Source organism: Trachemys scripta, chromosome 12, assembly GCF_013100865.1.
Source record: "Trachemys scripta elegans isolate TJP31775 chromosome 12, CAS_Tse_1.0, whole genome shotgun sequence".
Lineage (NCBI taxonomy): Eukaryota > Metazoa > Chordata > Testudines > Emydidae > Trachemys > Trachemys scripta.
The window spans coordinates 10,351,283-10,375,245 of NC_048309.1; the positions used below are offsets into that span (position 1 = coordinate 10,351,283).

At 40.4% G+C, this 23,963-nt stretch overlaps 1 protein-coding gene across 3 annotated transcripts in view; it reads right to left on the bottom strand.

Annotated features, from left to right (window-relative positions):
• Positions 1–22,508, bottom strand: part of ZNF831 (zinc finger protein 831) — a 38,623-nt gene extending 16,115 nt beyond the window's left edge. For 2 of the 3 annotated variants that reach the window (XM_034787924.1, XM_034787922.1), the window contains exons 1-2: positions 22,311–22,508; positions 633–4,975 (exon numbers count right to left, since the gene is read on the bottom strand). In XM_034787924.1, the coding sequence (XP_034643815.1) occupies positions 633–4,943 (4,311 nt within the window). In that variant the 5' untranslated portion in view covers positions 4,944–4,975; positions 22,311–22,508. Of the gene's footprint in view, positions 1–632; positions 4,976–14,045; positions 14,133–22,310 lie in introns of those variants that run through there. The other variant, XM_034787923.1, reaches the window with a different exon arrangement.
• Positions 22,509–23,963: the final 1,455 nt, after the last annotated feature.

A 23,963-nucleotide genomic window follows, 5' to 3' on the forward strand; every position in this document is an offset into this window, starting at 1 on the left:
TATAAAGTATGAACACAAGTGTCTCTGTTAAGATTTGAGTCCATCCTCGTGAAAGATTTTCACCATTACTTCACCATTACTTCTGGTACAGGATCTGTCCTTTTTACTTGTTTATAAAGCACCTAGCACAATGGGTCCCTTGACCCTCAACTGTGGCTCCTAAGTGCTACTGTAATACAAATAATAATTTTAAATGAAAACAGAAAAAAGCACATGCTAGAATATAGGAATCCAAAGGCTATAAAATTCAAGTTACAATAAAGTTAAAGCATGCTTTTCTGGCTAAGCAAATTTTCTGGCCAAATTTCCATGCAATAGGACATGCTTATTTCCACAAAATATGCAAGTCCTGTGCACGAAGTGAGCGGCTATGTGCAGTTTGCATATGTACTTGTGTATTTTATATCTACAGTCACCTGTGTGTGCCCACGCATGCATATTTTAGGAAAACAATTTAGGCACTTTTTTGTTAAAGTAGATTAAGGCTCTCAATAATCTGGGACAGAATAGGATTTATATGCACGTTAGAATAATATGTCCCTAACCTTCACTCTCCTATTCTTTCTAATTAAAGAGTATGCTTGGGGAACTGTGCCCCGTTCTGAAATAGGGAATAGGATTCACAACATTACCTTCTGTGGCTGCTCTCCCTGTGAAAAGGATGAAACCAGTGTTTTTAAATTCCCAGAGGTGAAGCCATAGGGCACAGTCTTGCTAATATTTTTCATTTTGATAAAAGAAAAGTCACATTTTGACAATGTGCCTTCACTACCAGAATTTTTCTTGCAGATGTGCAAGGAAGAGTAAGCAGAGTCAGCCTTCTCCTTTTGCTCAGCAGGTAGAGGAAGGCTCCTGGTTAAACAACACCAAGTTAATTGAGGCTCAGCATTTAGTGATGGGAAGGAACCCTTTGTGCTTGAGATCCTTGAGTTTCCCGAGAGACAAGTCAAACTGATTTGGGACAGTGCAGGGAGTTCCTTATGTTGAGTACTGAGGGTGTGGCAATAAAACGTGCCAAAGGAATGGCAAAAATAATTGGAATTGTCCATTGAACGCACAGAATACTGTAAATCCTGCAACACTGGTGAAGTGTCCTTAAGGATGCCTGAAGAGCTACCGTCTGTGTCCCATCCCATGCCTGTCTGTTCAGTGTCCCCACTAGAGGTTGCCCCTTTGCCTGATGAAGTTGTCATTATTAAAGAGTTATTTCCTGAGTGAAGGTGGCGTAAGACCTGATTCTCTCCTTTGATGTCTGCAGATATGAAAAAGCCACCTGTATACATAGAAGTAAAGCATACTTTCTTCCCTGTGGTTTGTGCAGAGCAAGCAGTTGTACTTATCCACTTCTTGTCCGCTTGCATTCGATCACTTAAGTTATCTTTATCCTCAGTCTCTTTCCAGGTGTCTTTCATTATTTCCTTCTGCCTGCAGCTTTGGTTCTGAAAGCTGTCATCTATCTTGGTTGTAATGTTAGTTGTTGTTGAGTTGACTGGTGAAAAAGGTACCAGAGCCTTCCAGTTTGTATGCACACCCCATCTTAGCCCTACTGCTCTGGCCTGGTGTCTCAATTCAAATTCTAATGGGGACAAAAACACAGCACCAGAATCAGCACTGACTGTCCTACTGTTGATAGTGCAGGAAGTTTTGGTTATCAGAACTGGCAGAGAAATACCGGGCATGCTGTCCTGCCCTGGTTCCACTAAAAGTGACAGGTCTGTAGTACTCTCTTCTTGCGGTAATTTAAGGATGTACTTTGGAGAAAATGCATTTTTCTTTAGAGGTGGAGTTACCTGACCAAGCTCCAGATTTTGAGTAGTGGAAGATATACCAGCATCATCACCACTATGAAGTGGCACTTTTACTCCTGCTGTCACAGGACATGTTTTGGCTCCTGTATCTGTCACCTTACTTAAGGCAAAAGAACTACAATTATCTCTCTTTAATTCAGGCACCAGAAATTCAGGAAGTGAAGCTTTTGATTGTGGAAGAAGGTTAGCAGTATTATCACTATAATATATGGGTTCTATGTGAAGTTTCATGGTTTTCTCATATTCCATGCCTTCAGCACTGCTGATCGATTCATTAATGTCTGTCCTTGAATTCTGCTCTCCTTCTTTAGCTGACTGTTTAATTATTGCTGGGGAGACGGCATGTACACTATAACAGTCTATCAATTTCACTGTTTCACCTACTGTATTATTTTCGCTACTGGGGCTGGGACTGGATTTTAGAGCTGTATTATCTCCACTCTTCAGCTCATCGACCTTCAGTTTTTTTCTCTCTGATGGTAGCTTTTGGAATTCCTGTGTAGATTCACCACTGCTGCAGTTGTGTGCCCTTAAGGCCATCTGTGCATGTTGAGAAGTTTCTTTACTACTGTGGTTTTCTCCATCACTTTTTAAAAGATTTTCACTATCTAATACGAGAGTATTGGATTCGCTCCCAGGACATGACTCTTCCAATTGACTATTATGCATTTGCAGACTATCAGTGTTCAGCATGTTAGAGTTTAATTGACTAGCTCTCTGCTTAAGTTGAAGCCTCGTTTCATGACTGCCTACAGCTACTAACATATTATTGCCACCTGTATATTTATCTGAACTATGTTTGTTGCTGCAGCCATGTTTTTGGGAAGTTTTGCTTATTATACTCTGTTCACCAGCATTTATTGAATGTGCTGTTTCCATTAGTTCTGTAAATCTGCCTGCATTCTCTTTTGAGGAAACACCGTGTAGTACATGATTACCAATGGGACAGGTTTTTGATTCCACAGTGTTTAATTCTGTTGTAGAAATGGTCAGAGGGGAGGAAAGATTCCCACTTAAAGAGCTCCTACCATCTTTTGGCTGAATAACTCCATCACTACTGGCTGCTTCCTTTGGATCAGGGGTGAAGCCTATATTGTCTGTTGCCTTTCCCCCCCTTTGATTCAGTTTCTTGGCGGTTTGACTGCTTTTCATTTTTTGGTAGATTTTCTTGAATGTTTCATCACCATACATCTGCCATTTTTCCTGAGAGAACATTTTTAATTTCCTTTGAGCTGACTTCTTACATTTAGTGTTCACTCCTTCTCCTCCAGCTCCAGGCTTTTTAGTTTCTTTCATCTCCTCAGAAGGAGAATAATAATAGACTGCGTTACTTAGTGGCAAATCATCCACTGCTGTTTGTCTGACAAGTGCACGGGGATGGCTGTTAGGAAAATCCACTGAACTTGTAGCAAGGTTGTTGCTATGCAACAAGCTAGAAGAGCTAGTATTCAGGGGCTGCCTAGTGAGAGATGGTAGTTTTGAGCTACCCACTCTGTCGTGTGCCATTCTTGTGCTCTCTACAAATGGCAAAGAGTTGCTTCTTGTGACAGGCACACAGTCTATTGTTGTCGAGAATTGTGTGGGGACTGAATGAAAAAACAATGGCTTGGATTTTTCTATGGGTGTAAAGGTAGATTTTGCTGAACAAAGGGAAAGATTCTTTTTCCTGTTCACATCAAGAGATCTGATGTCAAAATGGAAGGAGTCTTTGTATGTGTAAGGCATTGGCAGATCAATACTGCCCTGCTTGGAAAGCACTGTTTTTCTGGGTCTAACATTGTCTAATTGGGTATCATCCACCACAGCTTTGTTATGAGAGATCAGTTTTGAGATATGCTCTTCCAGCTTCTTTTTCTCTAGCATCAAGGCTGTTGCTTTCTCAGCTGAATCCAGTTTTGCACTACTTCCTGCTGTGCACCTTAAGCCACCGAAGGCAGTTTCATTTTCCAGCTCTGTGCTTTGTTCACAAAGACTATGCAGGGGGCTGGAGGTCAACATCTGTTGTTCTGTACTATCAGAGCGTGACAGATATCCAGAATCCGTGCTCTCACACTTTTTTAGCTTATAGTCAGATAGTTTGCAGTCCCATTGCTTATCTGAATAAGTTGCTTGCTGCCTTTGCAATTGAATATGTTTATTTGCTGTTGAGAATCTTTGTTCCTGTATCTTCTTTCTCTGGTGTAAACTGTCTGGCAAAACTACTGGAGAAGATAGGTTTGGGGGATCTTGCATTGGTTCTCTTTCAGAGGCACCCTGACTTGCCTCTGGCCAATAGGAATCGTCAATTGTTAGCTTCTGACTTTCTGATGTAAGCGATAACGCATTCAGTGTTGGCAGTGAAATAATGGATGGAAATTTCTTAGTGTCCACTGTGGTACTAGTCTCTGAAATTATTTGTTTAATCCCTGCCCCCTGCTTTTCACAGACATTGTTGTCTTGTTTTGCACCCTGGTGTGACATGATGCTGTCTGTTGCCTTCTCATTCTCCTCTAATATGCCACTGTTGTCAGACCCTGAGGGCAGCTTGGTATTGTTGACGTGTGTTTGGGTTCTTCTGTGTTTATACAAATTGCTTTGAGTTTTAAATGCAATACCACAGGTGGTGCAGGGAAAGGGCCTCTCCCCTGTGTGTGAGCGAATATGTTTCTCAAGGACACTTGGCTTCAGGCAATCTCGTCCGCAGTGTTTACAGATGTACTTTCCGGCATTTTTGGATTTCCCTGGGCTTCCAACAGGTGCATTTGGACAGGAACTTGATGGTAAAACCGGTGAACTAACTAGGTTTAATGTCAAAGTTTGCCCTGCTTGTTTCTGAGAAACTGACTGAGGCTGATCTATCCTCTCTGAATGCAGAAGTGGGTTTAGGATTAAAGGCATATTACTGCTGTCTAGATTTATGCTGCTTCCACCAGCTGCTAACTGGTTGTTTGACTGATAGCATCCTGACTGGACAGGATGATATAGTGGTATGGTAAGGGCTTTCAGGTATATAGTCTGAGGCAGGGCTTGTTCCTGCTGAAAAATCACAGGACTCTGTCCTATACTTGATGAACCCTGTGCAGCCTGAAGAGATGAGACTTCAACTAGTTGATCAGCTAGTGCAACTGTGGAATGAGGTTGCCTCTGTGCCTCCATTTCAAAGGTTGTATGTTATCCAGTTCAGTTATCTATGGAAAACAAATATAACATATAGTTATGTTTGAAATGAAAAACCTTGATTTTCTTCAGCTGTTTATAAATTCGGCATCTACTGTACTAGAAGATGCAAAATTTAATTATATTTCTATGAGGTCTTCCATACTGAAGAATATCAAAACTTTTTACACAAACTTTACATGTAGAAGGATCATTTTATTCACCACTGAAATAGTGTCACCTCTGGTTTGTTAGATGGAAGCTAATAAAACACAGGAGCATTACACAAAAGTTTAGTACAGCGCAAAGGAGACTACTGCTAAAGACTGCTCTGAAAATCTGTTCTGAACTGGTACTCAGATATTAAAAATCTTAGTCTTCAAACTGACATCAAAGCACCTTCATAATATTGGAAATGGGATAGGAGAGGATACAGTGTATAGTACCGTAATATAGAATTTCTTTGAATTAATTTGATGTTATTTCTTTGTCCAAATTACTTTCTAGCTGAGCAGCTTTCAGTGCTCCCAAAGATTCATGATCAACTTATTCTCAAGGAACAGTCTGCTTAATAAAATACAATGTTAAACTTTGTAGGCGAAGTCTTCATCAGGACACTCTTGTGCCCGCTTGATTTACACATGTACAACTGCCAACATATCACAAATACACAGTTGCACACACAACTACACTTTTGAAGATCAGAGTCTTCAGAAAAAAAATAACAAAGCTTGGACATTTAATCAGTTATAAAATATAAATGATTGTAATTAATGCAGTAACTAAAGGATACAAATATGCCCTGTTTAAAATAAAACACATGAAGCTTTAACAAGAGGCAGCGTAGCCTGTTATTTAGAACCACAGATTGGGAATCAGAACTTCTGTATTGTATTCCCCACTCCTCTGTTAATTTTTGCTGTGACCCTAATCACACCAGGCCTGATAGTGCCCACTGAAGTCAGTGATATGTTTTCCATTTACTTTAATGGGTATTCTATCAGACCTTAGTGCCTAAGTTTATTCATCTGTAAAATGGATTTAACAATTAATTACTCACAAACTTCACATAGGTGTTGAGAATTAGGGCTTTGAGATTTTCAGATGGAAGATGCTATAAAACTGACAAATTCATTTTATATATAATCACTCTCAATATAGTTTTAAATAAATAAACTCTAATTTGTTGACACCATATACCATGTTAGTTCTGTCTTTTGAAACTAATCTGGAAGCCACTGAAGTTTGAAAAAACAAAAAACATAACGCTACATTAAACTCTAATTAACAAGAATTGAGTGTGAGCCACACAATCCCGTGTCTAATAACCCTACCATTTTGGAAAGTTCATATCCAGCTCTGGTTATAGTCAGGTCCCTCTCTAATTATAACAAGTCTCTGTTTCTAATGTAAATATTCCTAAAAGAGAGCTGGTGTCCAGATCTACTCTCCAGTGTGAGACAATACAAAGTAATGGATACATTGCAGTTTAATCTGCATTTGCTACTTTTAACTACAGCTGATGCAGACAAGCCACAATTACAAGAAAATTAGCATAGACAGTTATAAAGACTCACTGCTACAAACAATGTGTGTTATGCATGGCCACATATAATGACCTTGTGTAAGTGAGGCTGAAGACACTGTCAGAATTAAACAAGGAATGAAAAGGTGAAAACAAAATGAAACTGTAGATTTAAAAGGTTCCTTTTTTTACTATCCAGATTTACATACATAAAAGATAGAACAGATGTTAGCGGTCACACTGTTGGAGGCAAAAAGTGGAAATAGCTTACAAAGTTGTCTTTGTGTGTGTTGAATGAATTAGAGGCACCATGATGGCATGTTGCTTTGTGTTTGTTTATTTTTATTATAGATAGATAGATAGATAGATAGATATAGTGAACAGTTTGTAAACTCAAAAAGGATGCCACCCTTTTTGAAAATTTGTCCCAATATACCTTTTGGTTCAAGATTTGGTTACCAGGTCAGAGCAATTTTTATTTTCACAAACCTGATTTGGCTAGCCTTGGTGGTTTGTTCTCTCTCCCCTCCTCCCCTTCCTAAAAGTAAAAAGAAGTTGGGAAGCCATGAAAATAAGGTACTTTAAAATTACCATTAGGAAGGGCAGAAATAGCAGGATAATATCAGCATAATCTATCATAAATAGAGCCTGGCTGAACAGTAGAAAACTTCTTGTGAAAATTCATTCAAATTGTGATTCATCTATGTTCACAACCCTTTCGTGTTTAGTTTTTCTGAATATTCAAATACTTAGGTTTACTAGAGCAAATAGTCACAAAAAGCACATTTTTTAATAACAGTCAATAGTGACATTTGAAATGTGCACTGTATTGGCTTCTCACGTAATTACTATTATAGTTTCTGCTACCTGATTGGATGATCTATGTAGCTAACTGTCACAGATTAAACAGCAAATATTGTAATCGAATATAACAATCTGAATTTTGAAACTATGCTATGTGATTTGTATAGCTAACCTATACAGCATGCGTTGCAGGTATTCACAACAAACTCTTTGTAAGATTTACTCTCTGAAGAAATTTGTGAATAATGTTAAATAATTACATTAGAGGACTTTTCAATCTATTTGCAGACAATTCATGATCAGGAAAAATGGCAGTGCTTCTGAACTAAATTAGTTGATCTGAATTATTCACTCAATTACAGTTGGAATAGCTGATTAAACCGAAGATCCAAGAGCGGTTCAGCTATTATGTTGACTGAATAAGCTAGCACAGGACTCAATTGAGCTAGTATGTCCCGTGAACAAATGTAACGTTGTGGGAATAACCCTGTATGTGCGATCAGGTGGAACTAGTCACAGTTAACAAACATGCTAGAGCTACTTGCTCAATCATAATGAATTCGTGATGAAATTCCTAGGCTGTAAACTAGGAATAAGGGTCAAGGCTATAAATTAAAAATAGGAGTTCTGAGGTAGCATGAATAAAACTAAAAGAGCTTCTAGAGACCCCTCTATGCTATGATATTGAACCACAAACAGCCATCTATAAAGCCAGGCATAGCCAATGGAACAAACTATACTTCTCCACTTGAGCAAAGGGGAACCAATCAATCTGCTTCAGTGCCTTAACAGATATAAATTACTTCCCTTACCACTGCACCAGCTCAGCTCCACTGGTTGGCAAATTGGGGAGGAGTAGGCAGAAACAAGGAGTGGAGTAGAAGCCCCAAAGCACCTTCTCTCTCCTTCACCCATCTGGGAAGTTGCATTGGTGGGGAGGGAGTCTTGCTTCCCTTTTCACACTTGCACAGTCATGTAAGGCTGGGCCACAATCTGACCCAAAGTAGACACACATCCGATAACGGGCATGATACATAGGAACTGTCTTGCTGTATGGTGTACCTCTATTTAAGGAAGTTCTATAGCCTGTGTTACACAGGAAGTCGGACTAGATGATCACAATGGTCCCTTCTGGCCTTGGAATCTGTGAAAACCCAACATTTGACATGAGTCAACCCAGAATACTTGAACATACTCTGCCCTTTCATCTCCTTCCCATGGCCAATGCTTTTGTGTGTTTAAACCCAGCTGCCAGGCATGAATTTCACTTTTCCATGTTCGAGGTTTCTATAAGGAGCAATCATTCTGTGGTATGGTGTTTTACAGAAATGGGAAGTAGAACATTAACTGTATCCAACCCCACTGCAATATAAGGTAACAAAGCAAAGACATAATTTCCAAGTAAGACTGTGCCTTTCTATAAGAATGACTATCAAACTGGGTGTTTTCATGATTACTTAGGACTTATCAAAACATTTATTAAAAAGATTGTTACTCTGAAATACCCATCTGCACTACAGAATAGCAACTTATTTGTTAGTGCAAAATAATGGGACAATGGATACACATATCTAGTAGTTCAGTTTTTATGCAACAATATGTCTATAATAATAATTTCACTGGTAGATAGATATGATAACCTCAGAAATACCACAGATAGATAAATTAAATACATAAATAAATAGATACCTCAGAAAGATAGATAATAAGAGGTTTACATTTTCAGAAAAATGTCTGTGTGACTAATATGCACTGTACACAGTTACCATGAAAAGTTTGTGGAGGGTATGTTCCTGAGAACAGCCCCAATACTTTAAAATGTAATAAAAAGGAAAAGTCAGCTATCTCCTGTTTCTTTTTTTAAGACTAGCATTAATCATCAGCTATATGGTCACAGTATAATTTTGGGGAAAGTTTTAAGTAATGCTAAACTTTTGAATTAAATGGTAACACACATGCAGCTTAACTTCTGCTTTCTTCTAGCAACTAGCAGAAGTTGCTAGATCGCAGGCCCTGGTTCTCATGGGAGACTTAATCACCCTGATATCTTCTGGGAGAGCAATACAGTGGTGCACATGCAATCCAGGAAATTTTTGGAAAGTGTAGGGGACAATTTCCTGGTACAAGTGCTGCTGGAACCAACTAGGGGCAGAGCTTTTCTTGACCTGCTGCTCACAAACAGGGAAGAACTAGTAGGGGAAGCAAAAGTGGATGGGAACCTGGGAGGCAGTGACCATGAGATGGTCGAGTTCAGGATCCTGACACAAGGAAGGAAGGAGAGCAGCAGAATACGGACCCTGGACTTCAGAAAAGCAGACTTTGATTCCCTCAGAGAACAGATGGGCAGGATCCCCTGGGAGAATAGCATGAAGGGCAAAGGGGTCCAGGAGAGCTGGCTGTATTTTAAAGAATCCTTATTGAGGTTGCAGGAACAAACCATCCCGATGTGTAGAAAGAATAGTAAATATGGCAGGCGACCAGCTTGGCTAAACAGTGAAATCCTTGCTGATCTTAAACGCAAAAAAGAAGCTTACAAGAAGTGGAAGATTGGACAAATGACCAGGGAGGAGTATAAAAATATTGCTCAGGCATGCAGGAGTGAAATCAGGAAGGCCAAATCACATTTGGAGTTGCAGTTAGCAAGAGATGTTAAGAGTAACAAGAAGGGTTTCTTCAGGTATGTTAGCAACAAGAAGAAAATCAAGGAAAGTGTGGGCCCCTTACTGAATGAGGGAGGCAACCTAGTGACCGAGGATGTGGAAAAAGCTAATGTACTCAATGATTTTTTTGCCTCTGTCTTCACGAACAAGGTCAGCTCCCAGATTGCTGTACTGGGCAGTACAGGATGGGGAGAAGGTGACCAGCCCTCTGTGGAGAAAGAAGTGGTTCAGGACTATTTAGAAAAACTGGACATGCACAAGTCCATGGGGCCGGATGCGCTGCATCCGAGGGTGCTAAAGGAGTTGGCGGGTGAGATTGCAGAGCCATTAGCCATTATTTTTGAAAACTCATGGCGATCGGGGGAGGTCCCAGATGACTGGAAAAAGGCTAATGTAGTGCCCATCTTTAAAAAAGGGAAGAAGGAGGATCCGGGGAACTACAGGCCAGTCAGCCTCACCTCAGTCCCTGGAAAAATCATGGAGCAGGTCCTCAAGGAATCAATTATGAAACATTTAGAGGAGAGGAAGGTGATCAGGAACAGTCAGCATGGATTCACAAAGGGGAAGTCGTGCCTGACTAACCTTATTGCCTTCTATGATGAGATAACTGGCTCTGTGGATGAGGGGAAAGCAGTGGATGTGTTATTCCTTGACTTTAGCAAAGCTTTTGATACGGTCTCCCACAGTATTCTTGCCGCCAAGTTAAAGAAGTATGGGCTGGATGAATGGACTGTAAGGTGGATAGAAAGCTGGCTAGATTGTCGGGCTCAACGGGTAGTGATCAATGGCTCCATGTCTAGTTGGCAGCCGGTTTCAAGCGGAGTGCCCCAAGGGTCGGTCCTGGGGCCGGTTTGGTTTAATATCTTTATTAATGATCTGGAGGATGGTGTGGACTGCACTCTCAGCAAGTTTGCAGATGACACTAAACTAGGAGGCATGGTAGATACACTAGAGGTTAGGGATCGGATACAGAGGGACCTAGACAAATTAGAGGATTGGGCCGAAAAAAACCTGATGAGGTTCAACAAGGACAAGTGCAGAGTCCTGCACTTAGGACGGAAGAATCCCATGCACTGCTACAGAGTAGGGACCGAATGGCTAGGTAGCAGTTCTGCAGAAAAGGACCTAGGGGTCACAGTGGACGAGAAGCTGGATATGAGTCAACAGTGTGCTCTTGTTGCCAAGAAGGCTAACGGCATTTTGGGCTGTATAAGTAGGGGCATTGCCAGCAGATCGAGGAACGTGATCGTTCCCCTTTATTCGACATTGGTGAGGCCTCATCTGGAATACTGTGTCCAGTTTTGGGCCCCACACTACAAGAAGGATGTGGAAAAATTGGAAAGAGTCCAGCGGAGGGCAACAAAAATGATTAGGGGTCTGGAGCACATGACTTATGAGGAGAGGCTGAGGGAACTGGGATTGTTTAGTCTCCAGAAGAGAAGAATGAGGGGGGATTTGATAGCAGCCTTCAACTACCTGAGGGGGGGTTCCAAAGAGGATGGCGCTCGGCTGTTCTCAGTGGTGGCAGATGACAGAACAAGGAGCAATGGTCTCAAGTTGCAGTGGGGGAGGTCCAGGTTGGATATCAGGAAAAACTATTTCACTAGGAGGGTGGTGAAACACTGGAATGCGTTACCTAGGGAGGTGGTGGAGTCTCCTTCCTTGGAGGTTTTTAAGGCCCGGCTTGACAAAGCCCTGGCTGGGATGATTTAGCTGGGAATTGGTCCTGCTTTGAGCAGGGGGTTGGACTAGATGACCTCTTGAGGTCCCTTCCAACTCTGATATTCTATGATTCTAACTGATGCATTTATAGTTGTTAAGTGACCTTATTTCTATTTGACTCTGGCAGTTCTCTGTTTTCCGTACCAATTGATGTTATCTTTCTTCCTATGTGATGTCCTGTGTTGTTTACATTTTAGTGTGGTGAGTAAGATCTCACTTTTCATGTCTTTATAGTATCCAGATATTTCTACAGAAAAAAAACACAAAGGCTGTGCTGCTGCAGCAACAGTTTATCACAATCTCATTGTAACTCAAGGTTAATTCTAGATCGTCTTTATAGAATATAGCAAATCAATTTTTACATAAAGCATCCAATCCTGAAAAGTACTGAGTGCCCTCAACTCTTACTGACATTAGGGGAAATGGAGAGTGCTCAGCACGTCCAAGGGGGCACTTGGTACCTTGTGGGACTGCCCCACAAGGTCAAAACCTGGTCCCATTGAAGCTAATGGGAGTTGTGCTATTGGCAAAAGTGGAGCAGGATTTGGCTCATCCTGATTTTTTCCAGCTTCAAGTTTAAAAAGTCTGACTTTTATATAGGCATTAACAGAACTGGTCACTGTAATTCCATTAAAATACATTATTTCAGTCACTGGTCCAAATCATGCTGCTAGTTACTCCAGTGTAAATAGATCCTATAAAGTCAATGGAGTAGCTCCAGATTGACACCAGTGTAGCCAGGGTTGCCAGGTGTCCGGTTTTCGACTAGAACGCCCAGTCGAAAAGGGACCCCAGCAGCTCCGGTCAGCACTAGTGACTGGGCCGTTAGAAGTCCAGTCACATCGCAGCAGAGCTAAGGCAGGCTCCCTGCCTGCCATGGCTCCACGCACCTCCTGGAAGCAGCGGCATGTCCCCCCTCTGGCTCTTAAGTGTAGGGGCAGCCCAGGGGCTCCACGCGTTGCCCCTGCCCCAAGCGCCAGCTCTGCAGCTCCCATGGCTGGGAGCTGCGGCCAGTGGGGGCAATGCCTGTGGATGGGGCAGTGCACAGAGCCACCTAGCTGCGCCTCCACATAGGAGCTGGAGGGGGGACATGCCACTGCTTCCGGCAGCTACCTGAGGTAAGCGCCACCCAGAGCCTGCACCCCCTCCTGTGCCCCAGCCCCCTGTCCCAGCCATGATCCCCCTCTCGCCCTCCAAACCCCTTGGTACCAGCCCGGAGCACCCTCCTACACCAAAAACCCCTCATCCCCAGCCCACCCCAGTGCCTGTACCCCAAGCCGGAGCCCTCATCCCCTCCTGCACCCCAACTCCTAAAGCCAGCCCAGTGAAAATGAGTGAGGGTGGAGAGAGAAAGTGACAGAGGAAGGGGGGATGGAATGAGCAGGGGGCAGGGCCTCAGAGGAGGGGCAGGGCAGGGGAAGGGTGTTCGGTTTTGTGCGAGTAGAAAGTTGGCAACCCTAAGGCTAGGTCTACACTACCCGCCTGAATCGGCGGGTAGAAATCGACCTCTCGGGGATTGATTTATCGCGTCCCATCGGGACGCGACAATCGATCCCCGAATCGGCGCTCTAACTCCACCAGCGGAGGTGGGAGTAAGCGCCGCCGACAGAAAGCCGCAGAAGTCTATTTTGCCGCCGTCCTCACAGCGGGGTAAGTCGGCTGCGATACGTCGAATTCAGCTACGCTATTCACGTAGCTGAATTTGCATATCTTAAATCGACTCCCCCCTGTAGTGTAGATGTACCCTTAGTGTAGAAGGGATTAGCATTTAACTCACTGTTTTAACCTATCAGTTACATTAATACTAGTTAAACTCATAAGAACATTGGAGAATAACAGAACTACATTTTCCTATATAAACTGCTTCTTTATTATGTCATATATATTATATATCCTTGGGTTTCTGAGCACTACAATATAACCCCATTGTAATCCTCAATTATACAACCAAAGGACTCTTTCTACCCACTGGGTATCTAACACCACATACAAACTGTGCTGTAAAGTTGCTATCACATTTTTAAAAATATTGCTAACAGTCCAGCATGCAATCTGTTTCCGGTATTTCTTCTTTACATTTCTTTACACAATATCTCACATACCTTTTGTGAAGAGTAATTTTTAAATAAACACAATATTAAGTCCCCTCACTTGGCCTACGGGTATTATCCATAGGCACAAAAAGCTTGATGTGTTTTATCACACTGAAATAGCTGTTGAGGATTCTACACATGCATAATGTACTACAGTATACTAGATATTTTTGGCTGATAGGATGCCTTTTAAAAAGGCTTCCAGTCATTCCTACTCCAAATATAATACTGCAGAGTATAGACAAGATTAAGATATCCTCTTCTGTATAGAAATAAGAATTTTTTTAGCTTACCGTACCTTGCGTATAACTAAGTATTTCACCAAAAGAAGTCTCATTGCTGTCAATATTTGATGCAATCAGAGAGAGAGAGAAATGGGGACAGACTTGAAACAGATAAGAAGTAGGAAGTAATTTTTTTTCTGTATACATTAGTAAGTGTCATAGTAACAACCTTCAAAAAACAGGAAGAGATGAAACAGGAACATGAAACAGCATTTCAACCTTTTTCTATCATTATCATTAGTCATCTAACAGCCCATAAACAGAATCAGCAGCCTCAAAATGTAGGTGTTTTATAAATTGCATTCCTGGTAACATTGTTAAGTGAAAGATATTAATGTGATACATAGAAAACTCCTACAATTGTATGTGACTAAAGCTAATTTTCTTAAAATACTTTTTGTACAACTGTAGCAGGTAGTTCTTAAAATTGTAGTGAAAACGAACAATGAAAGAAAGATGTTTGTTAGACAAGAATCCTAATATCTATCCAATGTGAGTATGATATAAGGGCTTCTGATAGTGCAGCACAGTTAGGGAACAAGTGATAACTGGAATGGTATAGGACACAGATACTTTAACTATGTTGGGAACATGCAGTTAGCATAGGCTGAGAAAAAGAGACTTTGGCATCTAAAATCAGCTTAGAGTTGCATAGAAAATAGGTTGAAGCCCAGTTGCAGGCAACACAAGTGAAGAGAGAGTCTTAATTGTCCAGATCTTGAGCATGGGTGTTCGCTTCATCAGGTCAGACACATCATCACTCAAGTTCATTGCTACATGACAGCTTTCCAGCCCTTAAGTGACATAGGCAAAGAGGCCCTGACCCCTTCTAAAAGCTGTTTTACTTTCAGCAGTCTTCCCTCCAGCTCTCCATAGAGGTGGATGGCCCTGAATGTAACAGAACCAGTGTGGTTTCACTGCACTAGATGACATGCTATGAAAAGTCCTAGTAGGGGGTTCACACACCTTGTGCTACTGAGGCTTGATCCACATTATCACCCAGAGGTAGACTTTGACATAAGCCAGGGAAGAAGCATCAGTATGGCCTGTAGACTCATATAGTAGGAGGCACTGTAGTATGATGTTTACTGTGTTTTTATGGATGCAGCCCTTAGATGAAACATGAATTTTACTGCTTTGAGTGATTCTCTCTGCCACATCATTGAATTGTACATCCCAAACTGGAACATGTGAACTTCATTTCCCAAGCTGCTGCAAATTAGCCATTTCTTGGATTGCAAATAGTACATGCTCATCACTAATACCCTGGAGATGTCATATCTTGATAATGCAAATTTTACTTTGGCTATCATCAAATGTGCTGACTCATTTGGTAAACACAGAACTTATGTTTCTTTTGATTGCTTGGTCCATATTCCTTGCGTTTCCACTGGGGTCTTTGAGATCAATGGTTCAGAGTTTGGATCATCTCTAGAAGTGGAAGTGGGTTTTAGTTTTGCAAAACTTCATTGGTCTGGGTTTTTTGTTTTGTTTTTAATCTCTCACTCACTATTTTCTCTCTCTCTCTCTCTCTCTCTCACTCACACACATACACACTCAGACCCACCCACCCACCCAACTGAGAGTGACTTACATCCTGGTCCTATTTACCAAACCCCTAGATTCTGGGGTTAGTCAATCTCTAATTCTTTTCTTTTCTTTTTTTCCTGCTTTTATTTATGAAGAAAAAAGCTCTTACTAATACCCAGCATAAAGTATGGGAACTGTCCACTCCTGTGGTATATAGGAATATTCTTAGCAATAGTTAAACATTAAATTAATGCATGCAGTTAAAATAAGATCAGTGAAACTAGAAAAACATAGGCTTTGTGCCAGCAATGACTCTTGCTTCCGGTTCACACATTTGCTTTATGCATATGTGTAAGAATAACTACAATGCAGCAATTAGTTCCTGCTCCACTGAGGATACTCTCCTTACTGAATCTATCCCAATTCCATACATGTAGGTGAGAACTTCTGAAGGACTATCATGTGCTAAGGCCAACAAACTGAGTTAAAAGAAGATATTAATCTTAAAACAGGGGTTCTGCCCTTAACTTAAATGAGCCACACGCACAATTATGGGCACTTCACAATCAATTACAAATGAGCCACACGCACAATTATGGGCACTTCACAATCAATTACAAATGGTTTCTCTTAAAAGACAAAACCTTCTCTAAGATGATTTAAGCTTCTGCTTGGGACTGAGATTATCATTATTACTCTCACTGAATACATTTAAAGAACATTCCAGTTTTAGAATTATTGCCAGTTCCAGCAATATTCCCTTTCTTTAAAATGGGAAATACTGCTGGAACTGGAAACATCTCTAAAACCATCATTATTTATGATAGTCTATAGTTTGTAGTTTATATAGTGCCAGCATTATGCTAGATCATTTAAAAATAAACATAAATGCAAGATGCCTTCCCTGAGGAGCTTACAATTTAATTTAACATTGTATAGATTGGGGATGGGGTACAAGTAAAAGCAATGGAATGATCAGTTGTTTAGCACATATCATTAGCTACACATTTTGTATGGTACTTCTTATGTTTGTTAATGTGTGTTTGAGGGTAAGATTAAAATACACATGCTTCATGCCCAGGCACGCAGAGCACTCTTCAGCAAAGCAAAGGCCTGATCCAAAACCTATCAAAATCAATGGCAAGGCTCCCACTGTCGTCCCTGTGCTGTGGATCAGGCTCATCGTGCAGAATATAGTAGGAGCAGGGCGAAAAATTGTTCTCCTTAACGTCTGAGGATCGGACAAGAAGCAATGGGCTTAAATTGCAGCAAAGGCAGTTTAAGATGGACATTATGAAAAACTTCCTAACTGTCATGGTGGTTAAGCTCTGGAATAAATTGCACAGGAAGGTTGTGGAATCTTCGTTATTGGAGATTTTTAAGAGCAGGTTAGACAAACATCTGTCAGGGATGGTCTAGATAATACTTAGGCCTGCCATGAGTGCAGAAGACTGGATTAGATGACCTCTCTAGGTCCCTTCCAGTCTTACAATTTTGTGATTCTATCCCAAGTGGCCAAGTGTGCTAGCAAGGATACAATGCATATTACACCTGTGTACATGTTGACCCATTCCACTATCCAGAACGCAGTAGCATAGTGCACTACTTTTCTGTTTGAAATGCAAGAGACTGATTTTTTTTTTTAAGCCAATCTGTTTTTAGATGTCACCAAGACTCCACTGCCTGTATAGGAATCTTTAGGCAAGATCAGTTATGTGCATTTCAGACCAAATCCTGGTCCCACTGAAGTCAGTGGCAAAGCTCCCACTAACTGGTCCACGATTTGGCAGCATGATTTTTATAATAATTCATAATGATGATCATAGCATAATAGAAATAATAATAATAATAAATAATGTGTTATCCACCAGGGAATGTCTGGTGCTACCAAACTCACTTCACATGAGTAAGACTATGGAATTCTGAATATTCATTCTAACCTGCAGAAGCAGAAAATCCATCCTGAAAATGCCGCTGACTACCCAGACTTCATATTTGTCATTTTCAATATGCCTATCCAAATTATTCCACTGAGTCACTGGTCTCAAATCCAAGAAGCCTGCACATAACAAAGCATTAGATCGTCTTAATACAAAAATAAGTAAGAAAGAAGGTTTTTTAAATGCTTCATATAATTGTTTAGAGAAAATGAGTTGAATAGGATAAACTGTACTTTTAGTTATTTTCAGATCCATAATTAGCTTTCTATGATTTTTGTTCATCATTTATTATCCATGGACATTTTTACATGTACTCTAGAAGTCATTTGGCCAAATCCTGTTCTCTAATACACCAGGGCAATTCCTGGTATTTCACTGTGGCCCATATCTTAGCATTTGTAAATATAAACCAGTGATCTGTATACATTTCAAACTTGAAAAACTATACATCAGACAGAAGAAAAATCTTGGACTGAGGGTTACATATCATGCTTCAGTCCATTATTCTCCGTGATTTACTTTTTTCATATTTATTTTTTTAAACTGAATGGCACCACCTAAATACCAACTGAAACACAAAGTTCATCTAATCTCTTAGCCAGTGTGGCTTGTTCTGCTACCTCAAATTTAATTAGTGAAATCTACAGTTTGTTGAGACTGTAGATTAATTTACCTGGTTTCTGGGAAGACATCAGAAAAAACCTTGTATTTATAGTATTTTGAAAGTACAGCGCCCAACTCTCTTGGCTTCTTCCAGAGCAATGAGAACATGTAAAAGCTCATCCCCAAGATGTACCTTAATTTAAAATCAGAACACAAATCATTTGGGATGCTCTTGGCCAAGGATTCTCATGCCGTCTTCAGTAGAGCTACACCAATTTTACACCAGCTGAAGATCTGGCTTTCTGACTGTTGCAATCTCTGGCTGTTTAAAGGCCATTTTATGCTGCTTATGGCCTTAATGGACCAGAGAATCCATCCCTCGGTGTTCTGAATGAAAGACCCTTTTACCAGGGCTAAAATATAACTGCAGGCCAGCTATATTTAGTGGCAGGGAGGGATTATTTGATTTTGGCTTTTACTCCTTATATAATCCTCTTGAAAAGTTAAACTGGTTGCAAGATGTTTCAAATGGAAAAAAATACGCTGGTCTTTGGAACAAAAGGAGTTGATTTAAAAGCTAAATTCTACTGACAGAGTACATCTGTCTTCTGAGAACTCATACATTTCCTCTTCTGAGTTTTAAAAGAATGCACATTTATTTACAAAACAAAATGCTGACACAGTTCAACAAGCACATTTATACTTTCATCCTTGCCAGCACAGATACTTCTGGCCACATAAGAGATCAACGACAGCATCTCCCACAAGGAAATGCCATGTCAACTGCTTGAGTGGCACTGACAAGCTGTACTCATGAAATGTTAGGGCCAACCCATTTCTGCAGGAAACCATTCAGAAAGTAAGATCACACTTTCTCTCCACAGCTACCTACCATAGACAAGAACTTCCACATCCTTACAAAGCAAGTCTGGCCTCCACTTCCTGAGTATTACCACTAATTTAGTTAATTAAACTAATTTAAAAAGAAAATGCATCTATCCATCACCCCACACATTTGCATAATAAAAACTATGACAAATCTTATGAAGCAAATGAATGATGAATTTTTCTTGAGTCATTCAAAATTGAACAAAAACACCTCTAAATTTACCACCTTCTCCGGTGCTTGTGATAAATGATATGCCTTGCAGTTTATCCTGAGATTAATAGACTCTGGTTGTGTCAAACCAAGGGAAAAGCAAGTTGCAGAGTTGAGGATCCTCATTCAGATTGCCCTATCCCTAGCCTCGCCATGTCTAAATCAGGGGACTACCAGCTAAAGAATCTCAACTGATCTGAACTGTCAGAATATCATATGAAGAGAAAGTCTCTTGGACTGCAAGGTCCTTCTATTTTCATGTATTGTTCACATTCCAGTAGCATCCAGAGATCTCGATCAGGAGTGGCACTTCATTGTGCTAGAGACTGTACAAACATAAAACTGAACCATCAATAGATTTGTAAGTTGAAAGTTGGCACTATCCTATTTAGTAAGCACCTATGAGGAAGGTAAGTTTTATTAACTGCACATTTAACCAGCTCAGTCTGAAATGTTTCAACCTCTGGCAGCATCATCTAGTTCCCACTAGCCATGTTCAGATACTTCAGACAGGTATTTAGAATAGTCAGTCATCCATATGTGAAACGATACCTATATTTACAACAACCAGCACCTTAAAATACACATACACATGAATTCCTCTTAAGTAGCTGTAATCTGGAGGAACGGGATCTTTGACCCTCTTCCTTTAGGAAACTGAAGTACTTCAAATAACACCCAGATACCAGACCGAAGACATCTCTGAAATATTAGTAATAATATTGGATTTTTCAGGGCTTCTTATATGTCCAAGTTAAATATTAAATAAGCACAAAAAGACAGTTGCTACTGTTAACTCTAAAATTAGTGACTATCTGGATGTTGATTTCAGACAAAACTGCTTGCTGTACTAGTACAGTCATGTCAAATACAATGAATATTTTATAACTAATGTAAAAAGCTTTTAAGTGACTATGTGAAGCAGACGAAAATACTGATTTGTTTCTTCAGTTGATATTTTTATTTGTTACATGTACATTGGGGGCAGAGCAGATACTTTATAACTGTTTTTCATTATCTCTTACCGATGTCAATGTTTTGATCCAGTGGTTCCCAAACAGTGGTTTGTGATCCATTTAGTAGTAGCAGTGTCATGGTAGGACTGAAAGGCCCCAGGCAGAAACTGGGCCCTATTGGACTAGGTGCCGTAACAACACATAGTAAGTTCTTGGGGCAGGCTGGCTGGAGAAAGCCCTGGGTAGTTACCTGACTAAACATGGATTTGCTTACACTGTTCACTTTATCTGCCGGATAGTCCCAGACATCTATATAATGAAGTTGCGGCCTGATTAAATCCATATCAAGCGTCTCCTATCTTTCTTTTGGTATAGCCGGACAATGTTTATTGGCGGCACTTCCTGGAGAATAGATCACACTTGTATTCAGTTACATTTTCATACACAGTATGAAAAAGTAATTGTACGGTTAGTAATAAATTAATTACTAATGGTGCAACAAATACCATTTTGTTTAGTAGAATAGAAGGGTGTTTTGAGGAGGGGGTTCTGTATTGTTTTTAGAGTGCACAAGTTCCATATACTTCTACACTTCCATTCTAATTAGTAACAGTGGTGTTGATGGACTTTCTTACTGGCCCAGAAGTGACTGCTAGTCTCCCCCAAGATACCCTTTTTCACTGTAAACAATTTCTGTCTCTGGCATTTATTCTCATTCTTACCTCATTCCCTGAAGCTGAAATCATACCCCAATGCCTCATAACAAAAGTGTGTATTTGACTTCAGCTCTTCAGTTGTTCTTCAAAAGATCTGATCCTGTGAAATTCTGAGTACCTGCACTAGGGTGCTGACTGCTCACAACATCTGCTAAAGTTAATAGAGTTGAGGGTGCTCAGCCTGTTGCAGGATCAGGACCCAGATTTAGAGCCTCATATTTGGGAATATTTATAATCTTTCCCAGGACAATTAGTCTTAACCATAGTCTGACCCTGAGACATCTGCCTGCTCATTGTGATATCAGTAGTCCCTGAAAAATCACACACACCTTACGTCATCTGTTATGGTATATACAAAGCAGCTACAAAACATGCTTTATCTAATTTTGAAGTCATGGGACCACAAGAGTCTCTCTTCAGGTACTGTGTATGAATATTTGGGGGAAATTTATCCTTACTAATTCCACAGTATGCTCCTACCATTTCTTAGTTTTACATAAGTGGTTTCTCTTTGTGGATATTGCACCAAAATATTATAATCCTTTCAGAGTATACGAAAGAGAAAATTAAACCTGTAAGATCAGAATACTTCAGATAAAATGTAGCAGCCAACTTAACTTTCTATAACAACTGAAATATACAACACCTATGACAGCAAAGAATTTAGGATTTAGCTTGATGGTTAATAAAAGTACATCAATTTGTGCTCTTTCTTTTCCTCTTGGATATTTTTAAGTTTGAAACCTCCAAAAGGTTTGACCTCAGTATAAACACTCTATAAGCTACAAATAGATTTTAATATGTAAATAAAACATTATTTTTGACTTATAGTTGTCTCAATCAGTATTTGTACATCAAAATATTTTCCATTCTAATTCCTATACCACGTCTCATCTCAGCTGAATCACACAGTACTCTCTAGATTATTCTATGTCTGTACTTCTATTTTAAATTTTACTTATTTCTCTCAAAAGGGAAACATATTTAATACATCTGTTATTCCTGCACATTGTTGGCAGCTATATAGTGACCAGACAAATAGGACGTTTCTAATTGCACAACAGAAAAAATTAAGGGAGTTCGTTTTTTTATTTTGTCGCATCATCAAATTCACTTTGCATTTTCTATGCTAGGAAAGAGTTAACAACCTTCAGCCAACAGTCTGCAATCAACAGGTTGCACTAAGAGCAAAAAAATAACCTTAATCCAGCTTTTAAAGTTTTGGAGGCTGGACTAACAGATGTAAAAAACACTGATTATAAAGCTGTCTCAGACAGACGGGGGACTGGTACTAAAATGCTCTATGTCTTGGAGAAAAGCTTTCCTCATCTCGAATTGAAATAATTACTGCATTAAAACAAGCACAACTTCATGATCTATCTCATTCTGTATAGAATTTCTAGCCACATAAAGTAACAACAAAGCACTTGCTAACCTTTAGGCGGTCAGTCCATAGGCAGGTGGAGTGGTACAGGTCTCTCTGGAATAGCGTTGAAACAAAAGAAGCATCCTGTTTCCTTTTTCAATTTTCTTTTTAAACTGATCATTGAAGGTTTTACGGTGGGGTGTGTGGGAGTGGGGGTGATTTCAGCCCATGCTTGGCGTGGGAAGAGTTTTAATGGCTGTTGCTGGTAATATGGTTTGCCTGTTACAATGTCTGCACTACTGCAGCTCTGTGTGGGCGTAAAGAAATGACACGACTGGGTTTCAAACCATTACAGTGAACATTTGCAAACAGATAAAAAAAAATAAAACCAAAACCATCGGGTACAAATGAAAAATTCTTTTTTTCTTATATTCTCTTTTGGTTTTTAAAGGAGCCTTCTTTTTTAACCTTAAAGACTTAATAGATCTAATGCCCTTTCATTCCATCCAGGTCTCCTTCTGGGCCTGTAAAATAAAGAATGTAGCTGAAATATTTAGGAAGATTCTTGGTTGTGTTTTGCAATAAATGTTTCACTATCATCTTTATTTCCACTCTTTAAGGGATTACAAGAAGTTAGTCTTTTAAAAACTCCTTATCAGAATAATTTTTATTTTGTATAGCATCATTTACATATGCCTTGTAAAACACTTCAGTGACTTAATCATACAGAGTTTTAAATTATACAGAGCTTTATTCAATATAAAAGCAACACTTTGAGATTTGATTGAAAAGGATGCTGAAGGGCCAAATTTTGCCCGATCTTCTGGGGACACAGAGGTCCCTGATTCAGTCAGACAAGTGGAAAACAGGTGGCAGAATTTAAGAACTGTGCAGGAGATCCAAACTGCCTTCACACATAGAGCTCTGCTTTATCTGAGGCTTCCTGCACTTCAACATTAAGGGGGGATTTAGAAGTGCCCTATGGAAGGGGTGGAACTGGCAGATTCATAACTATGAAGATTCATCAGCTATACTTCTGCAAGGAGTGGGAGTGCACTAGCCCAGGGGTCCCCAACCTGGTGCCTGCAGATGCCATGGCGCCTGCTGGGGCGTCTAAGTGCGCCTGCATACTGGCCGGCGGACGAGCATCCGCCGAAATGCTGCCGACAAGCAGCGTCATCCAGAGGCATTGCTACTGAAATGCCGCTGGCGGCATTTCAGCAGCGACGCCTCTGGATGACGCTGCTTGTCGGCAGCATTTCGGCGGTGACGCCTACTGAGGTTGCCGCTTGTCGGCAGCATTTCGGCACATGCTCGTCCGCTGCCACAGTCCTCCGTGGCTCGTCGTCTGGTGCCCGCCAGACGAAAAAGGTTGGGGACCACTGCACTAGCCGCTAGAACTACTGTATATTCCAAGAAAGAGTGATTAATAGGCACAATGCAGTTCTGATAGTCAAAAGTGCAATTTATCACAAGGGTGTGCAATTTGTCACATTCACATCCCCATCATGTGTGAGTATGAGAGACCCAGATTTTTAGAAAAATATGTAAGCATTTGGCACACAAAAATGCAATGCAATGAGCCCAATTTTCATGTCTTGTTAACATGATTTCATACTGTTATTATTTATTGCTTGTATTACAGTAGCACCTAGAGACTCCCACCAAGAATGGAGCCTATTGTGCTAGGCTCTGTACAAACGCACATACAGTCCCTTCCCC